This window comes from Lethenteron reissneri, chromosome 22 (genome assembly GCF_015708825.2).
Source record: "Lethenteron reissneri isolate LAM-NWPU_2019-01 chromosome 22, ASM1570882v1, whole genome shotgun sequence".
Classification (NCBI taxonomy): Eukaryota; Metazoa; Chordata; class Hyperoartia; order Petromyzontiformes; family Petromyzontidae; genus Lethenteron; species Lethenteron reissneri.
In genome coordinates, this window is record NC_083800.1 from 9,143,376 (window position 1) to 9,170,986 (window position 27,611).

The window sequence follows — 27,611 nt, forward strand, 5'->3', positions numbered from 1 at the left end:
GGGGGGGGGTGCAGGGCACCGGTTTCCGTTTCCGGGCGTGGGGCGACTTTTGACGCGCGGCAGCGGAGGCTCGGAGGGGCGCAACGCACATGGCAGCATGGACCGCGACGTACTCTGGTGGAAGGGGCAGCTCGCGGCCGACGTTAACCAAACGCTCCGGCTCAAGGTGTGTGTGGTGGTGGTGGTGGTTTCCTCCTAACAACATCAATTCGCTGTTACGTTGTATATAGAGAACGAAAAAACCGAAGGGCGCGTCGCTTTATTTCGTGAATTTCACTCGTTTCGTTAAAGCATCGGTTTTGACTTTCTCGATTTTCCACGCCGCATAGGCGGCGCTGCGCGCCGATTGGCTGTGGCGTTTCGCGTTGGCCAATCGGAACGCGTCGCGGCGGCTCGCTGCCTGCGCACCGACCAATGGCGTGCGCGGAAGCGCGAGGGCGGCGCGGGTGCGTGGTGGGGAATGTAAACGTGGCCGGCACGGAAACAACAAAAGAGGGGGGCCTTTTAAACCTGGCCACGCGCTTTGTCCCAGACCGGGAAGGGTGATGATCCACAAAGAACGTTCGATAAATGTTTTGTTTTAAGCCTAGTCGCTTATTGTAAACGCGCGTGTCTTTGACGATGTCTTCAAGTTGTGCCTCTCTTTGACAAATGAAGATTATACCGACGATTTGAGACTGGGTTTTGTGCGTTTAACGCTGCCACGCGGTTATGTTTTAATTAATTAAATCGGTTCCATCAATTGATCTGTGTTGTTAACGAGCATAACTCATTGAGCGTCTCGAATGAGAATTGAATATCCATACCATACAGGATAGGGTATAAACATGAAAGACTATTCACAGTATAGAGTGACGATTCTAATATACATGTTACAAAGTGCCGCGTGCATGGGTGTGTTGTTGTACTCTTAAGGGAATTTAATGGAAGACATCTAAAATTACTAGTGGGAATGATTGCAGGTTTATAATTAAGTTGTGTAAATATCGGTGATTAATATACTAAGTAATGTATCACAAAGGGGAGGAATGGTGGCACAGTGGTTAGCGCAGCGCGCTGTGAACCCGGCCATCTGGGTCGAGGCTTAATAAATCAGTGTCGAGTGATATCTAAATCGATTGTTGTCACACCAGCTACCAACCAGCATATGGACCAGCGCAGTATCGATAAAACGAATCCCCAGTGAACGATCTGGTGTATGGAGGCCGTGATCCAGCAGTGGCTTGACAAAGGATCGTCAATTAAATTAATGGCACGTACAAAGTGAAGTTAATATACTTTAAAACGAAGCAAGAAAAACACATACACACCAAATTGGAATCTAAAGTATAGTTAGAGTTGACGAGCTATACCGGGAAGTTAACGATTTTAATAAATGTCATGTTCTAAGCCAAACAATGATTTTATGTTTATGCCATACGCATGTTTGATGCTTTACAGGAATTGTTGTTACCACTATGTGGCGGTCAGCCGTGTTGAATCCTGGCTCAATGCTCACATCATTGCCACATTATTGACGTTTAAGTGCACTAAAGTCATTTGAGTAGTCCTTGATTTACACAGTACATGATGCCCACTGTAAACTGCTTATCGCTTGCGAATGCCTGATCCGTGGCCTTCAGAGAGGAGGCTTTTTTTAATCGTTGGCCATATGCCTTCATTGCGTTACAGCCAGCTGTTCAAACACTCATCTCGGTCAGGGCGCAAGCTTATGTCCAGTGTGAAGTGTTTTATTGCTTGGTCTGTGGTGAACCTGTGTGACCGAATATTTGAGTGACTTTGAAGAGTAGGAATTGTTAATCTTGCCGTTGAAAATCACTGTTTTTAACTCCACACATTGTGCGTCATATGCTATGAAGCAGGGCCATTTACCGAAATGAAGTCGATCATAGTTCTATATATAGTTTTTTTATATTAAGGCATTGTTAATTGACGAATTTGATATTGCCAACGCAGCACAACAAGATTAATGAGTTTTTTTAAGGCGTTGTGTGTGCAAGCGGTGGTTGGCATTAGCACTGCTACAGAGAACAGTAAGAATGAAATTCACAACTGGTCGTAAAGTTAAATGGAGTTTTTTTTTACATTAAAAGCAAGTGGGTGGGGTGGAAATTTCTGTTGTGCATTGTCAGACACTCAGCCAACTCAGGTGTGGTCAGGGTATTATTTTATTTAAAAAAAATATATAACTCGCCCATTTTCTGAATTCCAAGTGGTTATTGAGCCAGTGTAATAGATTTGGATTTAATGGTAACTATCAAGTTAGAGCCATCTCCAAAACAGTGTTGGAAATATTTTTTCCACACTAATCTAGATGCACCATTCTATTAAATGTCTCACTGCGAGGAATACGAGGATTTAATTCGTTCTACATGGAACATTTTCAAATCCACACTATGGAAGTACATGAAAAGCATAGTGGTTTACAAAGAAAAATACCCGTAATTAAAAATACTGCTGAAGCAGCATATCACATGGACATCTGGCAAGTCATGGGTTGGTCGTTTTAGCATAATTTTCGAAATATTCTGCAGTTAAGGTTCATCATCATTTTATATAATAAAGGTCTCGCCTGTGAATTATAGAAATTACGTATGGATTTATTTGTCGTACTTGTGTGTAGAATGTGTTTGCGAGCATTTTCGGCCCCAATTTAAAAGCATAATAACTTCAAATTGCTGCCTGAAATTGCTGTAACAAAATGGTACTGAAATCCCATGTGGTGTTTTGTAATGATGTTAATGAATGGGATGTAATGGTGGGCTAATTATTCCAGTGCTGTGTGAGTAGGGTGTGACGGCGTCCCCTCCCTTCACTCTGCCTGGTCTGCAATCACAGATTAAGGGAAAAGTGGTGTGCCTTAATTTTTTCCTCCTCCCTGCTCGGTGCTAGCTCATCTGGCTACTCAATAGGGCGACAGCTCCGCTGTAATCAATCAGGCATGGCAGGCTCTCCCAAACAGCTGAGAGTGACCCTGTGATTGGAAACATGATTACACAGGCCACTCGGCACACAAGGATGGGGGAAGCTGCCACTATGGTCTTAAATCTAAACTAAACTTTTAATAATTTCAGCATGTTGCTACATTGTCCAATATTTTTCTGTGGTTATCAATCTGCCAGATGCAGGTCCAAATTATTTAATTGAATTTTATAATCTGTAATATGAATAAATACATTGAGGGTTCTGTTGTGAAAAGGGCACTTAAAAGGCAGGCATTGCTACCAGCATGTAGTTGTTTCATATGAATCTGCTTCGTTTCTTCCATGTGTTTCGATTTAAAGCTTTCGTGACTGCAGGGATTCATCTTCTTGGTTCTTTCGGTAAAGTCACGTAGAAGGGAAGTAATAAAATAATAGAAATAAAACATAATAAAACAATTCTCACGACGTTTCGGCCACAACGCAAGCAGCCGTCCTCAGGTGAAAACCAGGTCCGTCGAGGCGACAGACTCTGTCGCCTCGACGGACCTGGTTTTCACCTGAGGACGGCTGCTTGCGTTGTGGCCGAAACGTCGTGAGAATTGTTTTATTATGTTTTATTTCTATTATTTTATTACTTCCCTTCTACGTGACTTTACCGAAAGAACCAAGAAGATTCTTCCATGTGGTTTAAACTATCTGCGTCCCGGAAATGTGTCAGCTATATAGTTGAATTGATGTGTAATGTACTGTATCTGTGTGCATATGGTGATTGGAATAGGGCCCAATTGTGGGTGACCTAAGTGTCCTGGTTTCCAAGTAAAGGATTACCCCAGACACATTTTCTGGTGGCAGTGGACCATGCAGTCGTGCCTAGAGGCGCTCACAGCAGCAAATGAAGAGGTTTTAATACATCCGACCATCTGAAGGACCAGGGCAAAAGGTCATCCAGAGAAAACATGGTGTTCTGTCCTGCGTTTTGTAAGGAAAGCAGCTTCGGGTATTTTGTCTTATTTAATTTTTGTGTTTAGCCCTCCCAGTATGGCTGGATATGTATGACTTTTTTTTAAAGAATACATCATTGACTGAACAAACATAATATTTCGGTATAGTGCCTAGAAACTTAAAAGATTGTATAAAAATAATTGTTACATATTTAATGTGAATTCTTCACGAAGAAGTACTTGAAGTGCTGCTGAATTGCATAAAAACAAATGATCGAAAAACTGGAAAATAACTTGTAAACATTTGATCAACTTTATTTTCCAAAGAAAAAAAATTATTCCTGTATGTAATTCCTAGGTGACGAAATGAACCAAACTTTTAAGGAAATTTTATCAAGAGTGTTGCATGCAATGTAACTAAAAACACTGGCTGATGAATTATGTTAAATATAACATTACTTCCCCCCCCCCAACCCTTGTAGATACTGTCGTGAAAGTTTTAATCCAAGAAGGAGGATGATAGGTTTGTAGGTGTGTTGCAGGCATTCCCTAACAATTTGGCAAACCGGTTTTTGTTTTAATTGTGCCGTGAGTTTTAAAGAGGTGATGTATTGTGGCCTCTGGTGTGGTCTGGTTGTGTGTGGCTGACGCGTGCAGGAGCTGAAGCTGCCGGCGTACAGGGCGCAGTCGCCCCAGATCAGCCTGCGGAGATTCTTTGCCGACTTGCTGGCAATACTGAGCAACCGCTTCAAGCTCTGCCCGACGGCGCGCCACCTGGCTGTCTACCTGCTGGATCTTTTCATGGACCGTTACGACATCTCCGTCAAGCAGCTCTACATTGTCTCCCTTTCCTGCCTTGTGCTAGCAAGTAAGAGCTCTTCCCTTCTCTTTTCGGCATGTTTTTTTGCACGTGTCTAATTTTTATTCTATTTAAAATTCTGTTTCACGTGTTTTCACTGTTAAATTGTGTAAGTGGTTTTGGTTATTTTTCCCAGAATGAGTTGTCGCTGGACATTATCTGATTGATCTTTTCACCTATGCATCACCTCACTTTTTTATAAATATTTGAACTTTATGGCGTGACCCCAGGGTCCCATAAGCCCCCAGCTCTCGCATAAACATTATATTATAATGTAAACAAAAACTTTGCTCTTTTTTCACCAATGGGTTTGAAGGATGGTGGCAAGTGTTGTCTTGGTAAACTATGCCTTTAAAACTGAAAACTACTTACCTGCAGTACCTCTATTTAAATAAACTATCGAAAAATAATAAAACTAATTTACACCCCTCTGTCAATCATTGTTTTTCTCAGTGTAGATTTGTGAACACACTTTGTAAACAGTACATAAAATATTACGCGTTTTCAATGCGCTGTTCATATTGTAACAAGCGTTTATATCAACGTTTCTCTACAGAGTACTGCTCCTCTTATACGCATTGATACGAGTGGTATGTGGGGACTATGGCTGAACCGCAAAAAAAACCTATCTGCACAGATGCATTACGGACAAGAGAAGTATTATCAAACAGGATAAATTAACGGTGCAACGCATCTCATCTGTTAAATATCTGCAGGTATTAGGATTGTTAGCGATTGATCCTAGCTGCAGACATTGGTAGGTCACAAATTATAATGAAGATAAGAGAGCAGTTTCACGGTATTATGCATACCGCTATGACAAATAAAGGACTTAAGTCGTGTAGGCAGTTTGAGCAGTTTTGGATGAGACTTATGATCCTGCCCATACCCGAGCATGGAGTGCATTCACTTGTTCAGCTCTTCTGCGCATTTGTTCTCGCTGGGCTTGATATGACAACAGAATGATCCGTGCTAGGTGGGTTGCAGCATTTGTGCGCGGTGGGACGGAGTCGCCAAAATTAATTAATTACGACTTTGACTTCCGTTTATTTGAGACCCCGGGGTCCCGCCATAAGGTTCATATATAGCTTTTTCATTTTAAGCGACTGTTTAGAATATATTTTGCCTATTTACAAAGTAATGGAAAACAAGTGAAGCATGCCGAAAAAAAAAACAAATTGCTTCTCTGGGAAACTTAATTGTGGTGTCATTCAAATGCTGTTTTTTTTCTTATCGCATTGATTAGTGTTGCCTTTCCATATCTGGCTGGAGGTGATTCGTGGGGGTTCACGTTTTCACGGTTCCAACAATGATGCTTTTTTAATGTGTGCCTCTGGGCTGGAGGGGGCTTCACAGGGGATATCCTGAGGGTCTCTAGAAACTTGTCTTGTTCATTCTTCCATGACATGAAACCAGAATGCCAGAAGAAGTGGCCATTGTAATTCAACCTCAATTCTGTTTTCTACAGGAGTGGTTGTCAACAAGTTCTAAATGTTGGTTTATTTTAACATTAGCTCTATTCACCGCAAGTCCCAATTTGTATCCCTGCCTTTAACATATTTGCAGTTTTATTCAGAAACCACAAACAATTGCCCATTGATGGTTTCGCAAGATAATTGATTGATCATTTTTGTGGTTTGTGTGTTTAATCTGATTATGGTATAAAGTTGGAAATAGTTAATATTTTAAGGATGTTCCTGGTGATTTACTGTCCGTGGCTTCCATTGTGAATGTGTCCTGTACCTTTTTACTGTCACATGGCGCATCTCTTTGGCTTTTTGAATGCCATTAAGTGACAAATGAATTTGCTGAAGCGAAATGCTCCAAAAAAGAAATAGGCTGGAAAGTGAGCTGCGTTTGAGCTTAATTATATGCGGAGATTGTGTAGGAAGCGAAGCGTCCATTGTTCAATTGGAGTCGGCAGAGAGGAAAGCCATATGGTCCGGTCCTGCCTTTTTATATGCCACGCCATCCCAGACGGAGCCTCCCCCACGTGCTGAATAGAAACTCTGGCAGTCTGATGGTATTCATGCGCAGATAGTGGCTGGAGGGGTGTGCATGGCTGAGCAATCAGCTGTGACTCTAGGCGCCTGCAATAATTAGATTCGTGGATCAGGGTGAGCTTTATGGCCCAACGGGCTGGTGCCATGTGTGGCATATGGGCATCGGACTTCTATGGTTGCTTGTACCCATTAGCAAGAACATTCCCCCCCGCAATCTCATTTGTTCAGTCCAGAATTTTCTCACATTGTCGCAACTTTGGCAGCTTTTTCCTATGGGACTTGTTTGATTTGTCTTTTATGTGTGATCTGCAGGGGGAAAAATCTTGCCAAATAAACTCTTATAGGGAAAGCACTGCATGTGTGTGGATCGCAAAATCAATTGGGAGCTTGGAATGCTTTCAGTACAGTTGAAAATTATTTTTTCACAAAGCAAACTTAAGTTTGTGCTGTATTGCATCAAATTTAACTTTGCTATTTTAGTGATGATTTCCCCCCCTCAATACCAGCCTTAGATGCACTCATTTATTATTCATATAATTGGAATAGTTGTTTATTTACTTGATTGAAAAATAAATAAATGATGTTTGTTTTGGTCTACTAGTATCTGTTTATCTGTGGATCATTTTGTCATTTTATTTGTTTGCTTGTTTGTGTTAATTATATCAGGGGCCAAGACATGGGTTGGTTAAATGTCTTGGTGGCCTAAGCCGTAACGTTTGAGAGCCATTTTTCACTTGCCATCTCTGCTGTGCTCCCCTTCTCTCGTTATTCCAAGTAAATCTGTTGATCGTGTGCTATGGGGCAGGATTTCTCGTCCATAAATGTAACAACAACCGACTTCCAAAATAGTGTCAGGGATGTTAATGTTTTTGAATGGTTCCAGTTTATCTCGCAAATCGGATGCAGATCACAACTTGGCAAGAAGCCTTGGCTTTGCGTCGTTGTGTTGTGCTACTTTTCGTATCCGTATCCACTACATAAAAGAAAACATTAATATGCTTTCCATATGTAATGTGGTGCAAGTAAATTGATGGAAAATATAAATGGGGAGAAGGAATTTAATTATTTGAACAAGATCAAAATGCTGTGTGTGCACAACTTAAATGTTGTTTGACATTTCTTGAAAAACAATTATAATCCAGTGTGTTTTCACTGAAGTCGACCCTTTTGTAGCATCCATGGGGGAATTTTCATTACGAATGGGCATTCCTGGGGAGTTCAGGGAAAGCAGGTGAGGGTGTACGTTGCTTTCCCTGTTTTCTCAAGGACTTGTGGGAGAGAGTTTCCATTTTACACCAGTGTAAAATAGTGGCTGTGCACGGTCAGACAGAGCCGCGATGAGCCAAAGTAGAGAATGGATGGTTTGGTAAATCCATGAGCATTACTTGCTTGAGATCTTGAGCCTGGAGTCTGCTGCCTTGATGCTCATTCTCTCATGCTGTCAAGTTGATGCAAACAGAAATCGGAATCTTTAAATGAAGTAAAACAATTGCAGCCATTTTTCATCCCAATGTTGGACGAAGGCCTCATGCAATGTTGTTTACGGAGGATGTTTGACCGTACTTTTCCACCCTGGTCATTGTGGATTTGTGAATGCGGAGGGGGGGTCGTATATCACTTGACACTGATGCCAGCTGTAGCCCCAAACCCAACTCTGATAGGTGGGCCCAAAGTGTAGTGTAGTTACCGCAATTAGAACCTTTGTATATTACACAAAAGTTGCCTTTAAAATATAGCATTATTTTGTTATTTAAAACTGTTTCATTATTTATTTGTAGGTGAAGCCTAGACAAGAGATGTGTATCCATTTAGTGATGGTTTAAATGTCATTAAGTCACTTTATTATATATTTCCAAATTTTTTCTTTCCAATACAGTATTCAGTTTTTAACCACTAAATTAATCACTGTTGTAAATGTGGAAATTCGTTTATTTTAGAGTAGTTTTGAAGATCACTACAAATAACATTTGTAACTTTAGTTACTTTAGTTACCTTTGTAAAATGTTTTACCCATATGGTTAGGAAATGTCCCGTGAACGAGGGCTTGTGTTGGCAGTATGTAACTTTACTTAGATTGTATCTGAATGATATCACCACAATCATAATTTTTAAGTGTGTCATATCAGAGTAAATGTGCAATTTGAGGCATTTCATTCTTAAATATCTTCCCCGAACATGTTTTTGTTTATGTTGATACATGGGTGTCCATTTAAATGTTGTATAGACATGTGCCATTTATTCAAACAAATATTTAGAATATCTATAGGATGGATAAGCATGCATTTGGCCTTTGAAGAAATTGGATGATACTCGCCAAAAGGATAATGTATTTGTCCACTATATTTTTTGATTGAGTAATTTTTGGAAGCAGTGTGTATATAAATTGCAAAGTTGTGATTATGTGTCTGTTCAAAATGTTTAGCGTGCTTCCCGACATGCAACAAACTTGAAATTGGGGGGGGGGGAGCTCAATAATGCATACATTTTTTGCACGGCAAGTGAGTTGTGACGTTAAATCTGTCATGTGACCCGCGCACGTGGAAGCGTAACGCATTGTAGTGTAGTGGTTAGCGCGCTGCGCTACGAACCTGGCAACCCGAGTTCGATTCCCGCTCACGGCCACCACCGGTGACGATTATTTTAACCGCTCCTGGGCCCTCCCCGAGCCTCAAACAAGTACCGGTAAGTGGTGTGGTGTGTGAACATCGCCACTGGGGAGACAAAGGCAGCCGGGCGTGGTGAATCCAAGTCCCGGGCGAAGCCGGGTAGTAAAGCTAGTTCTCAATAAACCACATGATTGATTGATCCAATTACAGACAGTTATTATCATATCCAATTACAGATAGTTATAGTCATTAACAAATGGTAATACAATACATAAATCACCATCACATGGCACCAGTGGTAAGAGCTGAATGAAACCCATTCTGTTTTTGAAAATGGAAAGTTTTTCAACTTATACGAATATATATTGATTCAAATAAGCGGAGGGAGTCTTCCTGCTTCTAATTGAAACCAAATATGGCATGGAATTACATGGATGAATACAACCTAAGACGATTCCAAATGTTTAAAATAGCAGAAAATATATCCGTGGTGAACATATATTTTCAAGCGAACATTAGCGACATTCTTCGTATCTAGTTTTTATTAGTGACATTTATTTTGTCATGTAAAGGTACAGCACTGCAAGTACTGCTCTCAACACTGATGGTGGGAAGGGCTTCCACCAAAGCGAGCTCGAGAAAAGCCCCTTTAGGGTGGTTCTTGACATACCCTTAAATGATCCATTCGTAAAATCAGTGCAAAATTCCTTTTCAGAACGAAACTTTATAACCTTAATATTATTACGCTTGTATTTATAAAGGTCTGAGTGTAGTACAGTATTTGTTTGTAAACAATTGTGTGTATATTGCAGTACTTCATTCATTTGAATGCAGCTTTTGATTTACTCTTTAGTATAAAACACATGGTGTTTTGGAGCATTACAGGAAAATAAATTGACCTCCATTCTGTATCACCGGATACAAAAAAATGTTACTGTCAGCCTCCAGGCCTTCCAGACCAATATTATCCAGCAGCATTTGTTTAAACAACCAAATTTAGGACCATTTTCAACCTTTTGGGCCTCGTGAGCAGAGTCAGAATTCTTAAACAAATACTGGTGGGTGGCCAGATGTTATTGACAAGAGCACTCCGTCGAAACTATTTGTGAATGCACAATTTATTTTTAGTTTCCCAGGCTGACAGACTAAACGTTGCTACTTTTTTTGTAAATAATTTAAGTTTATCATCTCACTATAGTTTGATTATCCACCACAATAGTTTTTTATTCTAAAATCCACGCATTCTGCTTTCTCCGATGATAATGCACACTGCTCCTTTTGGGCTGATGTATCCCTCCACTAACTTGGGCTGGAAGGGAATGTTTGCATTTATGTGAGGCTGCAATCCGATCAGCTGCTTTCCTGCCAACAGGAGAGAGGCCACCCCCTTTGTCTGGCTTTAGCTCAACATGCTTATCTGTACAAACAAAACCTGACTTCCTGCACTATGTTTACCAAACTGCTGTCACGTCTAGCTTTTGGTCTTTCCACCAGCATGTGGCTATGATAGCAGGAATTCGTCTCGGAGCCACCACTGCATTATACATTTCCCTGCTCCAAGCACTTTGTACAAATATGCATTGCGAAAACAAATTTAAAGGTTCTGCAGTTAAATACATCCTGCTTGCCTCGTCTTGGTAAAAGAGCAAGACGGGGAGTCCAAATTACGAGGGAAGAAAACGAGCTGCTGAAAACACCCTTATGATTGACCCGTAATGTTTGTTTTGTTAACGCGGACTTTAACTGCAGTGACAGCAGGCTGCTGCAGCCACACATTGAGCCGGCTATTATAACACCACTTCTACGTTGCATTGTGAGACCATCCTAGGGGTTCGTTTAAAATGGTTCTTGTGGCCTTGTTGCACCCACAGGCCGTGTTTTTACATGCTTTCGAATCGTGCCGTTGGTGGCTGCATTCCTGCAGTGCCAGCTGGTCAGCACTTTTGGCAGATAATTAAAAATGCTGCGGGACTCTTCCCGCAGCCTCCTGCTACTACAAACACATCAGCACAGACGCCACCAGCACCGTGCACAGCTGACTGCACATTTTGGACACCCATCAAAAACGGTGGCTTCATGCACAACTTCCCCGGCATTCCTGGATGGGCAAATCGATGAATTTCCACATGCAGGGGAGCAAAGTTTTTGTCTGTTTTAGGCTCTTTGATTCGGGTCACCTTGCCTTTTTTATTCGTTGGGCTTTCAAGGCAGCAGGGACCCGTCGCTGGGCAGCTGTCTTCAGTAAAGTGCTTTTTATTTCCTACCAAGAGGAGGGAAGGGGACCATAGGTGGCAATAAAAGCAGGTGTCTGATTACAGCCTCTTCTGCCCACCCCCCCAACAACCACTTCCCTGCTGCTATTCACTTTATCACCTCCCTGCAAAAATAAGATTTACCTCCACGAGCAAGGAGTGGTTTTAATTGTTGGCCTTTCACATCAAAGTGCAGAATGCTCCTCAGTTTTGTGAACCGTATGACAATAGTTCTAAAAGTTAGAATCTTTAAGCAGCGGGCTTTGAATGAAAAAGACTGAAAGAATTGTAGTGTTATATATTTTTTACAGTACTACTAAACATTGCAAAAAAGTACCAGGGCATCGTGAGGCTTAGATTTGTTTTCTTGTACAATTACTTGGCAGTTACTTGGGTAGTGATTTTACGAATCAGAATTGGAATTACTGTACTTATTTTCTTGTCATGTTTCTCGTACACCTTTATTTTCTTTTAAGAAAACTTTTCTACACAAATTAAGTAAAATTGTAGTCGTTGAAAATGTATTAAAGTGAATATTTGGTTCAGGGGATGAAGGAAAAGTAAAATATTACAACTTTCTGTCGAATGAAATCAGTGGTCTCTGCCTTCCATCTGAGAAACTGGCATGCAAATAAGCGCCTGAATAACTTCTTACGTGGTACTGAACTCGGGCATGAGGACTTCCCCAAATACTTCAAAGTGATTCTGGATCACAGCCTCACATACAGCCAACATCCGATGAATACTGCTGCCAAGATGGAGAGTTGCAAAAACGTAATCCGCAAACTAGCCAGGACCAGCTGGGGGAAGTGGATGCCCACACCCTGTGGACAGCCACCTCCTAAGCTTTCATTACCTCACCCGTATGGGCAGGTAGCACACATGCATCATGTTGACGTGCAACTTAACACTGCAATGAGAATCGTCACAGGAGTGCTTAAGTCATCAGTGACAAAGGCGACTCCCCATCCTCGCGCGCATCACGTCCACGCATCACGCTACCAAACTCTCCAATGAGAAACAAATTATTGGAGAACACGACTGTGCGATGAAGAACCCCGTTTTTCCTATTCATAAAGAGAACCAGAAGTCTCCAAAATGCCACCTGAAGTCGTCATCGCTTCAAGATTTTGTCTGAAGCTGTCAATGAAGGACAGCCTGAGATGTGACTGTGGAGGGGAGAGATCCAGTATCTCTAAATAGTGAATGGCTGTGTTGTAAGAACCTTCTCCAGAGGATTCACATTTTATTTTGTCAACATGAGCCATAGAACGAATGACAAATGTTGGCATTTACCTTCAATGCTCGTTTGCAAGTTGTGCTAAAAGCATGTTGCGTGCTGATTTTGTGCCTGCTTTACACATTCAAACTTATCAACAGTTCGTAAAAGGCTAGTCTGCAGCACAAAGTGTGTCTGTGTGTAGCTTGGTTGAGAATATTGTTAGTGCTTGTACAGCCATCAACCAAAGGTCGAGAGGTGAGGGTAAAGGAAGCTTGTATCGTTTTACTTGGAATGTGCGGAAATGTCTGAAATGCACTTACTGGGTTCCAATGGATATTTGGGTTTTGCCAAACTTCATAAATTAAGGAGTCACTTGGATCCATTTTTGCAAAATCTAATATTAAGCTATATACTCTTTCTGGGCGTATTCAATTGTATTATCTCCCCGAGTTTTAACTTGGTAATGTGGCTGACGAGTCAAGAGAACTTCAAAGGTGCATGGTCTCCCATTTTGTTAGTGTGTAACCATTTAATTGTAGTGCATTTCGGGGATATTTAATATCTGCAATATGCTTATAAGTGCGTTGGTGTGCAGTTTCTTTGGATACATGTGTGACTAATACTGTACATTTCATGTGAATTTCGTGAACGAATGTCGGTGAAGGTTTAAATTAACTACATGGAACACAATGTATTGTGACTGTAAAGGACATCTGCTTCGGGCTATTTTTACTTGCATTATGGAGCGCAAGTTGTCTTAATTCGTTCGAAGGTATATCATCGTCGTCAGATTCTATTTGACGGTGTATGTTGCCGAAAAATATTCGGGTTATTTTATGTTGATGAAAACCATGGCATCTTGTGCCAATCCCGTTCGTGCAACCCAGGCTTCCTAATGTGTGAACACGTCGTTTATTTGTGACGCTCTCAGTGGCTCTTCTCTGCCGGCTTCCAAGATGAGCAAGGCTGTGTGACTCTCTGTACCACGATTTAACTCTATCTGTAGAGCCATTGAAATGCAAGAAGCTCAAAAGGTTGTCTCTTGATAGCTTGCAACAAGGGCCGTTTTCTCTTCTCCGTTTATCAACACAGTATGCAGGAGAATGTTAATGTGGGCAATGTGTAGCGTGCAATTATGAACATTGATAATACAACCACTGCTGTAGACTTTGCAGAAAATTATCTAATTTGACAGGCACATTAATTGCAATATTAGGGAAAATTAGTTTGAGCTAATGCCAAGCTGATGTGTCACGTACAACTTCCAGCCATGTTAAATGCGAATATTTGGTTAAGCATACCTCTCGTAAGAAAGTTTTCATGTAAACAGGTAAACATGTACACGAGCAAGTGCTTTTTTCCCCACCTTACAAAATATTGATCACTGTATAAAGGTTATCAACTTTCTGAGAAATATCCACGTGAAATGTCTTTGACTAGAGCGCCTATTTCATGTTTGCTCACACAGTGACCTTGAGGACTGAGTTCTATGTAACATCACAGAAGTGTGTGAGCATTCAGGCTCGCATATCTTTTGCAGGGCAGGAAAATCAGCAACTGAATTGGCGCACCTCATACAATAATCTTCCTGCCAGCAGCACATGCACTGCACAGACGTATCAAGGGTTTCTGCATGACAAACATTGTACCTGATATATACCTTTTGGCCGTCTTGTAATTCCTGTTCGTACATTAGGAACGTGGCGACATAAATAACTTATACTAGACCGTGTATGCACCTTTTGTATACATCATGTTTATAATAAATTATCACCAACCCTTTTTCTATTAGTAAAGTTTCCAAATGTATCCCGTGCATGGCTGTCATTAATTTTTGAGCCACAGTTTGTAAATGGACAGGTTTAACTTGACATCAAGTAAAAGTACAAGTTAGAATATAAGTAAAATATGATTATAATATTTACCCGTTATATACATGATGTCATAAGGTTGTGTGTACAGTATTATATTGGTTTATGTGTGTGTGTGTGTGTTTGAGGAGCGGTAGTGCAGCGGTTAGCGTGCTGCCCTACGAACCCGAGTTAGATTCCTGCTCACGGCCAACACGAGTTATCTGAACCGGTCCTGGACTTCTCCTATGTCAACTCAGCCTCACCTGAGTACCCGATGAAGTGTGTTAAACATCGCCACTTGGGAAACAAAGGTGGTCGGGTGTGGTGCTGGCTACCCCCCCCCCCACACCCTTGGGTGCCGCGCCGGCCTCGATAGGTTCCCGCTAACCAGCACTTGCCCCAAAGAATCTCTAAAGGCGGCTATACGGGGGATCTTTGTCTTTTGTTTGTGTGAAAAGAAGGCTTGCTTCACTGCGTTTTAAGCACGCTTTGTCAGCTGTTGCTCAGACGAGGCCAACACAAGTGGCAGCCACAGCGCTTGCACGCCCTCGCTTAAAGCTCAGGGATCTCTGTCTCAGTCACAGCAGCAGCAGCTGCCGTTCTCCCCCCACCTCCTCCTCCCTACCCTATTGAAGTGCAAATTCAGCCACGCTCCCCCCCCCCCCTGGAGAGTCACACAATGGCAGGCGGGGACGCGCCCGCTGCATTGTGCTCGCTCGGGCATGATTGGCAGCCACTCGGGAAATGGGATGCTGCAGCAGCGTGGCTTCCTGGAGACGGGGCTCTCTGCTGCCTGCTTTGCTCTCTGCAGGCTGAGGCTAACCCCCGCCACCCCGGCTCTCCAAACTCTGCCGTGCCTTTACCTACGTGACTTTACCGAAAAAACCTAAGAGTTTGAATCCTTGCAGTCACGAAAGCTTCAAATCTAGAATCTCTGCCGTGCTCTTTGATTGCCCCCGGGGCAGCGCTGTCTGCACGAAATGATTTGGCAATTCGAGGAGGGGCAGGGGGCGGAACGCAGTATATTTCGGAAATCAGTTGCGCAGTGAAAGCATTAATTTCTACCATCTACTTGGGAACATTAGTTTCATTGATGTGTTGTTTTTCGACTCCCCTCTCCCCAACCTTGGGGTCTTTATGATTGGAGCTGTATAAATTGGCTGCGTGTGGTTAGTGATGGCATGAAGATGTAATTTTTTTACGCAATTAAATAGTTTACGTTTGTAGCAGTTGGTAAATATTTACACACGTCACGTAGATAAGCAAATCACGCACATAGATGAAAGTTATTATTGATGATTTTCGAAACATTACCAGTATTGTACTTTTTAAAATCACATTTGCTGAGCACAGGCACAGAGGTAATGTCCAGCAACAAACAGCACTACTGAAATTGTAGTAGATGCCATTTCTTGACTTGAGAGGTTTTAATAACTTGTGTAAAGAGACGACGTCTGAAGTGGAGAGCCTTTGCTGTTGTTGAGCTTCGTGTTTGTGTTTAGATATCACTTTGCCTTTGTGAACAATTAAGTGAACATTTGTGTTTACTACCTCGTCTATGTTTTAAATGGTATGTCCAAAAGCCATTCTCATATACGAATGCAAGTGTGCATGCAGCATGGTGGAACAATCAGTTGGGCCATTACATGGAAGTAAACATCCATTCTTGATTTCCGCCTGATCTTTTGTTAAATCAGAATGGTCTCATTCTCGTTAATGCAGGATATATAGCGATTCAACGCATCGTTGAATTGGAGGTGCTTCTGAGAATTTTTATAGCATTCTAAACGATCGGTTTAAATAGGGGAGTGTGCTAAGGTTGTCTGAATCTGTGTGCAACATTAATTGCTCCGTACGGGGGTATCTTTACGTGAACATTTAGTGTCGGGTCCATTGGCCAGATGTTGTCTGCCATAAATTGCATTCTTTTAATATAATGTTCCCTTTTGCCATTGGTGCTTGCTGTGAATAAATATTCCATCCACTTGTATTGGATTTAACAAGCAATCTGTTTTACGTGCTTGTGCCGCATGACCCTGAGTGGAAAGCTCTTTTTATAAACAAGACGTGTGCCTTTCTTTATAGATCCATTTTTTTTATAGGGCCTTATTAACCAAAGTGATGTGCTTCCAGCATCCACTGATCAGTCTGGTTTTTGTATTTTGTGCTTTACAATGCTGAGAAATGGTTGGCATCTACTGTAAATGAAGCGTGTTTGTGAAACCGCTGCTGGATGAGGGCCTCCCTGATAGTAGGTTTTATGGAGGTTATGTCATCAAACTTCACCATGCTGGCCGATTGGGGAGGGAGGTGAAGGTGGGGAGTACGTATATATATATGGGAGCATAGTCTGGTACAACATATCATTTTGATTTACTACCCTCTGCTAGCCACAACATAGCCCTCACAGCTGCCTCAAACAACCCGTATGATGCATAGTGGTTACCCATACAAGCAGTATCTAGGCTAATCCTTAGCTTCTAACATTGGATAAGATTTGGTGCATTCTGGGTACTTTGGTCAAAAGGCCTTAGTTATTTAATTAACAAGAAAACAAACTTAAAGTATGTTGAATTCTTACATTCGTAATGTACAGCATAAGATGAAGCAAGTACTGTAGTGTTCTCACTTTTTTAAAACTAGGCATGGTAATTATTTTCATCGCTGTCTTTTAATTCATTTGGCCTGTGTCACACCCATTTGACTTAACGTCACAACCCTCAAATCACTGCTCTAAATGCCACTTTACTGCAGCTTGGCACTTTAATACAACACGGATTTGAGTGCACCTGTGTGTGGAAACATGTAGTGTAGCACTTTAAGACTTAAAGGGGCAGATTTTATGTCTGAAATATGGATTTGGGTGCAGCTGAGTTGTAAGGAGTGGGCCCCTTTTAAGTCTGAAAGCAGAACGATGTCGCAGGATCATGCCGTACTACGCATCAACTGCACACATCACCGCTTGTCTAGCTGCCTAAACATGTTTGGAATAGAGTGGTTTGACAAGTTTCTTTTCACTTTGTTTCCTTTCAAAATATGTTTTTTTTAAGTATTAATGAGGCAGGGTATGGATTTAAATATCTATATAGGGACTCCTTTACTCACGAACTTTCAGATATACCAACAAACCTGTCCGTATGTTCAGTTGCCTGTTCGAACCATGAGTCGTAAGGTCAAATCGACTTGCGAACAGACCTGGAACCTTGTTCGTAAGTAGAGGAGTCCCTGTACATGCAGTGTCACTTTGCCTTTGGGATAAGAGTGCAGCAGCATCGTGTGAGCAGAGCAATATGATTCGGGAGGCGACTGCGATTTGTATGCATTTTTTGGATTGGCAATGTGTGCGTGCGCTGGTTAATTGGCTTGGCATGGCGTAACTCAGCTAGCAGACATGATGTGTGTTTTATTGAAGGATAACGTTGCATTTCCGTATTTTTTTTTTACAATTTGTAAATAAAGGGGGACTTTTCAGGCAAACGTAAAAATTATGTAACTCACAACTTTTTGAATCGTTCACTTTGATCATAAGTAAAGGATATAGTAATAGCTACCAAGGTCTTTCGGTTTTTAATCAAGTTTTTGTAAACGCTTTGAACAGGAAATGTTAATGAACATGCAATGACATATATCCCTTTGACATTTCCAAAAGAGTGATTGCGTGACTCATGTTCCATGCCATTGTACACCCTTGTTTACAATGAGTGTAATAGAGCACTAAACATGTTTTTATACGTCGGTACGTGAAGTATATTATATTGTCCAGATGGTTTGTTTTGCAAGATGTATACAAGGATGTTTCATGCCGCACCCATGATTTATTTGCTGTCCACGTAAATGTCATCAAACTGCGTGGGAGATTTCTTCACACACAGCATTGGGACATGAATATACATAGACATGACATAGTTGTTTTGTAATCCATTTGTATAATTGTTTTTGGCATTCAAGCCAAAGACGAGTAATTGTCTCTCAAGTGAGCGATGGGGCAGTGGTCATCTTCATTGGTAGCCCAGAGGCAGTGTTGTAAATTCGATATACCCATGTTTGGGGCTTATTCCACCATAGGATATTCATTGTTGGCTTCATTACACTAGAGGTGCCAAGTTAACCCCCTACCCAGGATTTAAACTTGTCCTCTTACAAATGTAATTCAAGCACTCGGTCCACAGTGCCGGGCCAGAGCCAATTGACATTGCCAGAGCAGTAGTAGAAATGTGGATTTCATGACTTACCGAGTATTGAAATAATTTTGCGCTAATTTTCGTCATCTTCTTGCTCGCGTGCAAGGCAAGTTCGAGGAGAAGGAGGACCGTGTGCCCAAGCTGGACCAGCTGAACGCGCTGGGCTTCATGAGCCACATGAACCTGCGCCTGGGCAAGCAGGAACTGCGACAGATGGAGCTGCTGCTACTCGACTCGTTCCAGTGGAACCTGTGCCTCCCGACGCCGGCACACTTCATCGACTACTACTTGTGCTCGGCCGTCAATGAGACGGACCTGCACAATGGCTGGCCACTGCCTGGCCTGGCCAAGAGCCGCTTCTATATGGAGAAGTACACCCACTACTTCCTTGAGGTGTCTCTGCAAGGTGAAGGTTCCCTTATTTCCTTCTGTACTCTAATTTGTGTTACCTTCAGTATGACGATGCTTCCGTGCCCGGCAATTCTGGAAGTATTTCTAAAGAAATTCCCTGAAGGCACCTGCTACTTTTCGGGCTCTGCACCATCGCTCAAGCAATATCTGTACCAGAAGCTTTACATTTTTGGGGGCTGGCACCTGTTTATTAAAGGTGTCCAGTGATTTAAAGCCATTTTTCTGGGATTATGTTAAAAAAAAATATCCCAAGAAACAAATAGCTCTTGTATCGCGGCTGTTTAAACGATCGCAGATGAGTTTTAACTTAAATCATGAGAAAGATATTTAAAATAACTTAGGCACACTGCTGTCACTCAAGGGATGTCATTCCTTTGCTAACTTATTTAAAGGTTGAGCAAAACCGTCTGCGACACAGTCTTTAGGTATGTTTGTGCATACAAGATGTTTTGTGTTGTGTGATTAAGTTTGTTTAAATAGGTCTTATGTTACGGAGCCCATAATTTGAGGAAGCCCTTGTGTGAGGACTGTTCTTTTGTCAAACACTGGACCAAATACATTAATTTAATAAAATAAATTTCACCAACAACACTTATGACTAAATCCTTTTCAGAAGATTTACTGGTTGTTTTGTACTAAAGTACAATGAAGATGCATTCCTTACATTCACCATTCCACAAGGCAAATTGGTATGTCGTGTGAACTGACCATTTGCGGTGTGTGCATTGCCTCTTGCAGATCACGCGTACCTGAGGTTTTACCCATCCCAGGTGGCGGCTGCTTGCATTGCGGCCTCAAGAATCTGCCTCAACCTCACACCGTCGTGGCCTTCACATCTGCAGCGGCTCACCAGCTACACATGGGACCACCTGACTCCATGCATCGAACTCATGCTGCTGTAAGGCCCTCTTGCCATACTTACCCTATTTTGTCCCTGATGTGCTACTGCCGTCATGTCATCAGGCGGAGTGTACATTTTGATTGCTTGCAGTCCTCAGATTAGGGAATGGCCCAAATCATTTTTCAGAGATGCCTTCAAGTACTCTTTGGTTCTTTCGGTAAAGTCACATAGGTATAAAAGCAGCAGACCATGCTTTCCCTCCTGATGATGGACGCTTGTGTTGCGCCCGGAACGTCGTGATTTATTTTATACCTATGTGACTTTACCGAAAGAACCAAAGAGTATGGGTTCTTGCAGTCACGTAAGCTTCAAATAAAAAAAATGCCTTCAAGTGACCTGCTCCGTACAGGAGGGGGCAGCACTTTACCATTTGCTATGGCATAAAAGAATAATGTTTGGTGCATGACGACCTGATATTTTCATTCTCAGAGTTGGAATACAGTAGTCCCTAGGTTAACGTTTTTAATCCGTTCCATGAAAACTACTATGAACCGAAATAACAGTTAATCGAATTTAGGAATTAAATGTAAAACAGAAAACAATGTAAACAAAGCCAGTTGAGGTCTAAACGCTCATAAATGGGCGTCACTGATGGGCTGAGGCATGCTCAGTCCATTTATGAGCGCTCTGATTGGCCGAAATTGGCGCCCACATGCATAACGTAAACATTTAGTTAATCTAAAATGTTAATGTTAGTCGAAGCCATGGGGTCCTATGGTAAGCGAAACTTTAACTGAAAAACCGTTAACTGATGTCACTGTTAACCGAGGGACTACTATATAGCCAAATTAAATGCCAAACCAAATTTTATGCAATGTTTTTTGGTGTCATTGGTGAACAGGCTGAGATCCTGAATTGACTATACTCAAGAAACTGGTTTTAGTACAAAAAGTATAAGATTAAAGATAAAGATTGGATTAAAAATAAGCCCATCACATTGGTGTGAGATCATGATTGACCCATTTCACCATGTTGGTACGTAGGATTATGCAATTACTATTTGTAGATGTTATTTTATATGGTTTGTTGGATTTCTGCAATGGTAGAACAGACGTTTACAGATGTGCTTATTTTGAACAGCACTGACAACTTGAAAATATGTACGGATGCGGTAATGTAAATGTTTGCACAATCTGATCTATGCAAAATTAAGCTGAATATTATTTTGAAAAAGAGAACATTTGTTTTAGGAACCAATTTGAATGCAGTAATTGTTTATTATGGATATGCCTCGAAAGCAGCTTTCAGAGTGGCCACCGATGTAAATCACACTCAAAACAAATGAAAGGCATTTTATGCTGCCTTTTTGAATGAAATAATTGCAGCACCATTTAAGGATCCTTATTTTTTGCCAGTATCAAAAGGCTCCATGATGGAGCTGCCCCCCTCCCCCCCGAGTGACAAATGCTCTGATACGTGCATTGGCTTTGTACTCTTTGCCTTCTAGCGTTCGCTGGTCTGACACTGGCGCGACTAGGCCATTAAGAACGCTGTCTCGGGTCTAGGCCAATCCGTTTACAAGACAATGCACATATATAATTATCAGCGTTTGTTTGCATATTCACCATAAGTACATGTGGTTAAAACAGACCTGATTCCTTGAAAAAGGTTCCTTTATGGTGTTTGAACATCTTACAAAGGTGCCTTGAGACATGAGTGGAAGGCGCTTTACAAATAAATATAAAATTATTATTATTAACACCTGTTGTATTGCCAGAAATGGTAAAACCTGTTCTTATTTCTCATACAATTTAAGGAGTTTGCTTTCCATGTTAATTATTTTGTGTGTCAACATATGCATGCAATTGCCTGTCATAGTTTTAGATTGAGTAGCAAGTGTGACTCCCCTGTATTAAGTCATTACACAACCCAGGCCCACTATTTGGCAGAGGAATTGCAAAATAATGATCCAAACTGCAAATTACACTCCGGTGATGGAGCTGTTTTATGACATGAACGGCAGACAAACTTAAGAATAACTGAGCAAGCATTGGGGGTTTTGCCACCAAAGTTGTAGAATGGCTTGCCAAATTAGAAATGGACCCACAATGAATAATTTTAAGACTAAATATAAGATACTTTTTCAGATAACACATTCATCACTTACATTAAATGGACAAAAAAGAGACAGGTCCCAAGCACAGTTTAAAATTTCAAATGTTTTCTCATTTCTCCATGTATATTGTCTATACTGCATAATTTTTTTGCTTTGCATTTGGCCTTCAATCACTCCCTTACCGAGTGATTATATTGCTATTATCTCAAGTACCCGTTTGTTCTGGTGCCATGAATGTCACTGCATGGGTGATGTGGAAAACTAATGATGATAAATGATTATTTTATCCCAGCAGAGCACATGAGAACGACACCAAGGAAGCAACCAAACAGAGCCCCCTTCACCACCACCACCACCACTCTCCCCAGCCGCACCGTTCCCAGGAGCTGGCGTTCCAACCTTCCAACGTCGCTCAATCGCCACAGATCTCGCTGCCGCTTATCCCACAGCCGGCGCAGATCTCGCACCCGGCCCTGCTGCATGAGTCGCCACAGATGGAACATTCGCAGCAGCGCTCGCAGCAGCATGCTCACCACCACCTGCACCACCACCCCCACCACCGTCACTCATTGCAGCTGATGCAGGGTGTTCATCTTCACGAGTCGCCGCAGCTGGGCAGCAGTGGCCACCTTCCGCATCCGACACAGCAGGCACAAACGTTTGGCCAGACTCAGATGTACGGTCACTCTGCTGTGGCAGCTGTTGCCTCCACGTCCACCACTTCCTCCTCATCATCAACATCATCATCATCGTCGTCTTCGTCGTCGTCATCCCTGCTTTCTTCGTCACACATGTTGCCTGGGCACCTGAGCCTGGCTGCTGCATGCGCGCCTGCCACCCAGGCCTACCCGCTTTCAGCACTGCAGGGCGCAGCCCACATCCTGCCCGCGCAGGCCCCGATGACCCTCGAGGTGTCTATGGTTGCCGACTCCACCAAGCCATTCCTCAGCGGACCCTACAACATGAGCTTTAAGATGTATGGCCACTACGGCGGCATCCCGACAGCCTGCTTCGAGCGGTAGCTTTGCAAAGAGCCCACCTGCAGCAAAGACCTGCTATTTTGTTTCATATTACCTGGGTTTAAGTCTGCCTCGTTGAAGATTTTTTTTGCCTTGTTTTACCTAAGACTACTGGGATGCTGCCATCATACGTCACCACTCTGGGGAGGATGAAGTAAAACCTCGTTACAACACTATTCAGGGATAAGAACACTAATTATAGGTAAACAAGGTGGCAGCTATTGCAGAATCACTTTTTGGATTTGCTTTCGAGTTATAATTTTTCCCTGATTTCTGGTCAGTGCCAAATGCTGAGGGGGTGGAGGGTTAAAGGCAGGAACGAGTTTTCAGCTCTGTGCATGTCAAATGATCTTGACTAAGCAACGCAAGCAATGCAAGTTTTTAAAGAAGATTTTTTGTAATGTTTCCTTGGCCTTTGCTGATACTAGGTGCATCTGCGGTTGACTGGTTGATTGCTGTCATTTGGTAGTGTCCACAAGTTTAGTTGGTAACTTCGCTGGGGGTTTGTCTTGCAATTGACTGTGAATTGTGAGGAATCCACGGTTTTTTTTCCGGGTTTGGAATTTGATACTTGAATTAACGAATTACCTCCATTGCGATGTTGCATTATGCTTTTGCACTGACATTTGTATAATGGATGGTGTAATTCCAGCTGTGATTATAGTCATCCCATCGATTCGGTGTTTTGTGCATTTCTTGATAAAAGAGTGCAATGGTAAAACGTTCAAATAATTGTTACATATGCACTGTTTTAGCTGTACGGTTGTGGTGACAAAGCATCCATCTCCAACTTGTGCATTCTTTTGGATTTTTTCTTTAAAATACATTGATCAAATATGGTATGCAGCAGACATTTTTGTGTTGGTCAACCGCCTAAATTGTCATTTCTAAATTTTAGCAATCAGCCTGCAACAAACAAAGTACCTGGCTGAATCAACAACTACTACTGATGTTAATTGTACATATGACATTGTATGCCCTAGCTGAGAATGTTGAATATTTTTTTAGCATTGGTAAACTGTAAAGGAAAGTATTTGCTACAAGCATTAAAGTTTTTCTCCCATTTCCTCTGACTTGTTTTCAATGCATGCTTTTTTTACTTTGTCATGTATTTAAATGCTTATGCTGATCATTGGTGCAGTTTTACCCACGGGTTCCGTCCACTGTATAATTTGGCATCGTTTGTAAACTAATAGCATTATCATTTAAATTACCTCAAAGACCACTTGGTTTTCGACAAAAAAAAAGATATTTGTGAGGTGTACATTTTTTTATTATGTTTTTGCATATTTTTTCATGGCCAACGTTTGTCAGTGATTTAGACTCATTAACGTTGCTTTTTTATTGTGTGTATCACGGTTTAGTTGTGCCTTTGCTGAGAATAGGTAGCTGCCAAAATTTATTTGGTTTTCATTTACAGTTTGGTTTTATACAGGACCATAACACTTTCTGTTAGTACTGTAAGTGCGATATGCATAGATGAAAATAAAAGCTGTACAAGTGCTTCAGTTGTAAGCGGTTATTGCAGCTATTTGCTGTTGTACTTGCTAAGCTAAAGATTGTAATTTTGGTGGGCATGTTATTGCCATGTATTTCTGTAATATTTTCTTGTTGGCGTCTATATCACTGCTAATGGTGGTGAAATTATTTTGTCATTCAATGTATCCATGTATTACATTACTACCAATTCCATTTTGTTTCTGTTGGATCACTGTATTATATGCAAATTTGATTTCTTTTTTTTAGTTTGAAATTAGATACATTTTAGACGCTCAAGTTCAACGTTCTCTTTTTATAGACCATATTTTACATACTGTATTATGTTTGGACCTAGATTTGAACATATCCTCATTAATTTCTATTTGAAAGTAATACTTTTCCAAACAGATTCTGTCTATTTTTAATATATGATGGCTGTGGTACATTATTGGTTCATTTTGTTTCTTAACTGTGCCTGCAGAAATTGGTCTGCATTTTAGGTAACCTGTTCACTACATCTACATTTCTTTCCACTACAAGTATATAACATGTTCCCGATTATTTGACACGCAAGGTGTGCAAATTGTCATGAGTTTGCAGTCTTTTGTGCGAAGAATTATGGTGCAACAATCACTGCTGTCTGATTGGATATTTGGAAAATGAATTATTAAAAAAATGTTTTTTTATGAATATTTTTTTGATGTTTTAAAAAAAAAATATTGTAAATGAAAATTTGAATGAAGGAACCCTTTTGCAAAAATAATAATCCTCTGTAACCTGTTTTAATTTAAATGGCTGGCATTGCTTTGAAGTTCTCTCCCCAGTCAGTAGTAATTGTGTTTTGTGCCAAACTAGAAGAGAATTTAAACATGTCACTGGTTACTTTGTCGGACTGAATCTGTACAGCAATAAATAATCATATTTGAAAAAATTAGGCCAAACACCATTTGGTCATACTCCAGTTAAAACGGATTGGACCATTGTAACATTTTTCAATGGTGTTCACTAATGTTGGTGGCTATAGATGACTGGCGTAATAGGGTGGGTTATGCAATATGGAAACTCAATGCAATGTACATGCTGTATCGGAAGTGGCTACTGCAAACCGTGGCTTTTGTTAGTCTGTGTGACCTTCCATAGCACCTATAAAAGTGTCCTTATGTCAAAAATAGGCAACCGAGGCATTTTACTGTATACAGGCAACGGTATAACATCTTTGCATTTGCTGTTAACAAAAGTGTATATAACTCTGCCTTCCACAATATATTTTCCAAGTAATTTTAAATTACACATTGACAATTGGTACGCTGCTGAAATCACGTTTTAATTAAAATATAACAAGGTGCCTTATCAGTGAGTTGTATGTTCTAATGGGGACTTTGTTTTTAAGGACATGTACATTTCCCAATAATCAATACTGTATCTTAAATATATATTTTTTAAAACTTTCTCTGGCAATTCTAAGGTCATCTGTCTCTTAAGCCAATTGTTTTTGTACGTAACTTGACACTATGGGTTCAAGTTTATGGTGCTCTAGTTCCACCAAAATGATGCAGCACATGTTTATTTTAACTTATTTATAGCACGGGTGATGTAGAAACCTTTGCTTTTTTGATTAGTATGAATATCTACAACAGTTGCTTAAGCCAAGTGGTTTGAATGCCTGGGGCTTTATCCTAATTATAATTGGTGTTTTTTTAAAACCTAATGTTGCTTCCTTTCCCCGTTTACTGATTTTGACATTCCCACACTTTTGCATCGTCTATTTGGAAACATTGTGCCATAGTTGTATTTTAAAATGATTTTAAAATGACATGGGGTTGTAACCTGTTGTGCATCATCCTGTCACTGCATCTGTTGGATCATAACCTCAAAGGGCATTATTAAAAGCACAACGTCAAATCAATACCCCTATTGCATGTCTTTTTTCCACTGCTTTACAATGCTAAACAAAGATTTGCGTGGTCTCAGGAGTGAGGGTGACATCTCAACACAATATAATCATGACTTCCAAATTGTCCATGAGATATGCAGGGTCCATGAAAAAACCGATGTTATCCGTGCCCCCATTATCTGCTACTTGTGATTTTTGTGGCATTTGCTTTTTATTCACGATTTTTCGCAGTTAGGAATCGCGCGGGAAATTCATCCTGTGGAGTAAAATTGCGGTTAACCCCGTGGATAATAGAATCCAGGATATTGGTCACCCCCACATCAAAAATACGAGGCGTTCTAAATGAGGAATCGCAGCTGGTTAATCTGGACGGTGTTTCCCTACTCCCTATCCTGAGCCACATTCCACACAACAGACGACGCGTAAACAAACAGTGAAGGAAGAGTGGTGTGCTGGCGAACACATTCCTGCGGAGGGAGCTGGTAGGAACGTTGGGTTGTTCGGTCAATGGCCAGGGTCAACAGCGGCGTGGTGTATTCCGCAAATATGCCCGACTGTGAGGGCGGGCACAAGCCGGCGTGAGTAGGTTAAATGTTGAGTTTTATAAGGGCACCACGGGGTGACCAGCCCCTCCCCACCCAGCCCCACTCCCCACCCAGCCCCACTCCCCACCCAGCCCCACTCCCCACCCAGCCCCACTCTCCCCACCCAGCCCCTCCCCACCCTCCAATCCCCAACCAGCCCCACCCCTCCCATTTTTGGATGCACGACGGACGGACAGGACACAATAATCCCCTGTGGTTCCTACCAGTATAAGTAAATGCTAAACGTTAACTACTAGAAACTTTTATTTTAGCAGGTAAGGCCCACTCAGCTATATAACTTTTATCAGAAGCGAACTGGCCACATGATAGCTCAACGAAGTGGCTTATGTGGAAATGTATAGCAGCCAAATACACTAAACGCGTGTCTCTAAATGTGGAGGGAAGAAAACCGGAGGACCCTGAGAA

At 41.5% G+C, this 27,611-nt stretch overlaps 1 protein-coding gene across 2 annotated transcripts; it reads left to right on the forward strand.

Moving 5' to 3' along the window:
• The first annotated feature begins 34 nt into the window (after window positions 1-34).
• Window positions 35-26,613, forward strand: CCNJ (cyclin J). 2 transcript variants are annotated; one of them, XM_061556534.1, is made up of 5 exons: window positions 35-166; window positions 4,523-4,733; window positions 18,948-19,247; window positions 19,991-20,150; window positions 22,502-26,613. In XM_061556534.1, exons 1-5 carry the CDS (start codon window positions 98-100, stop codon window positions 23,229-23,231), a joined length of 1,470 nt encoding a protein of 489 aa, XP_061412518.1. In that variant the 5' UTR covers window positions 35-97; the 3' UTR covers window positions 23,232-26,613. The 2 variants fall into 2 exon arrangements, with proteins under 2 accessions (XP_061412518.1, XP_061412519.1); XM_061556535.1 differs by having other exon boundaries at window positions 22,505-26,613.
• Window positions 26,614-27,611: the final 998 nt, after the last annotated feature.

What these genes read in the sequence shown, in the direction of transcription:
- CCNJ (XM_061556534.1), top strand. Translation starts at nt 98, where the DNA reads ATGGACCGCGACGTACTCTGGTGGAAGGGGCAGCTCGCGGCCGACGTT. An exon ending in ACCAAACGCTCCGGCTCAAG is followed by an intron (nt 167 to 4,522) that starts GTGTGTGTGGTG and finishes TGACGCGTGCAG; the next exon opens with GAGCTGAAGCTGCCGGCGTA. An exon ending in TGCATCGAACTCATGCTGCT is followed by an intron (nt 20,151 to 22,501) that starts GTAAGGCCCTCT and finishes ATTTTATCCCAG; the next exon opens with CAGAGCACATGAGAACGACA.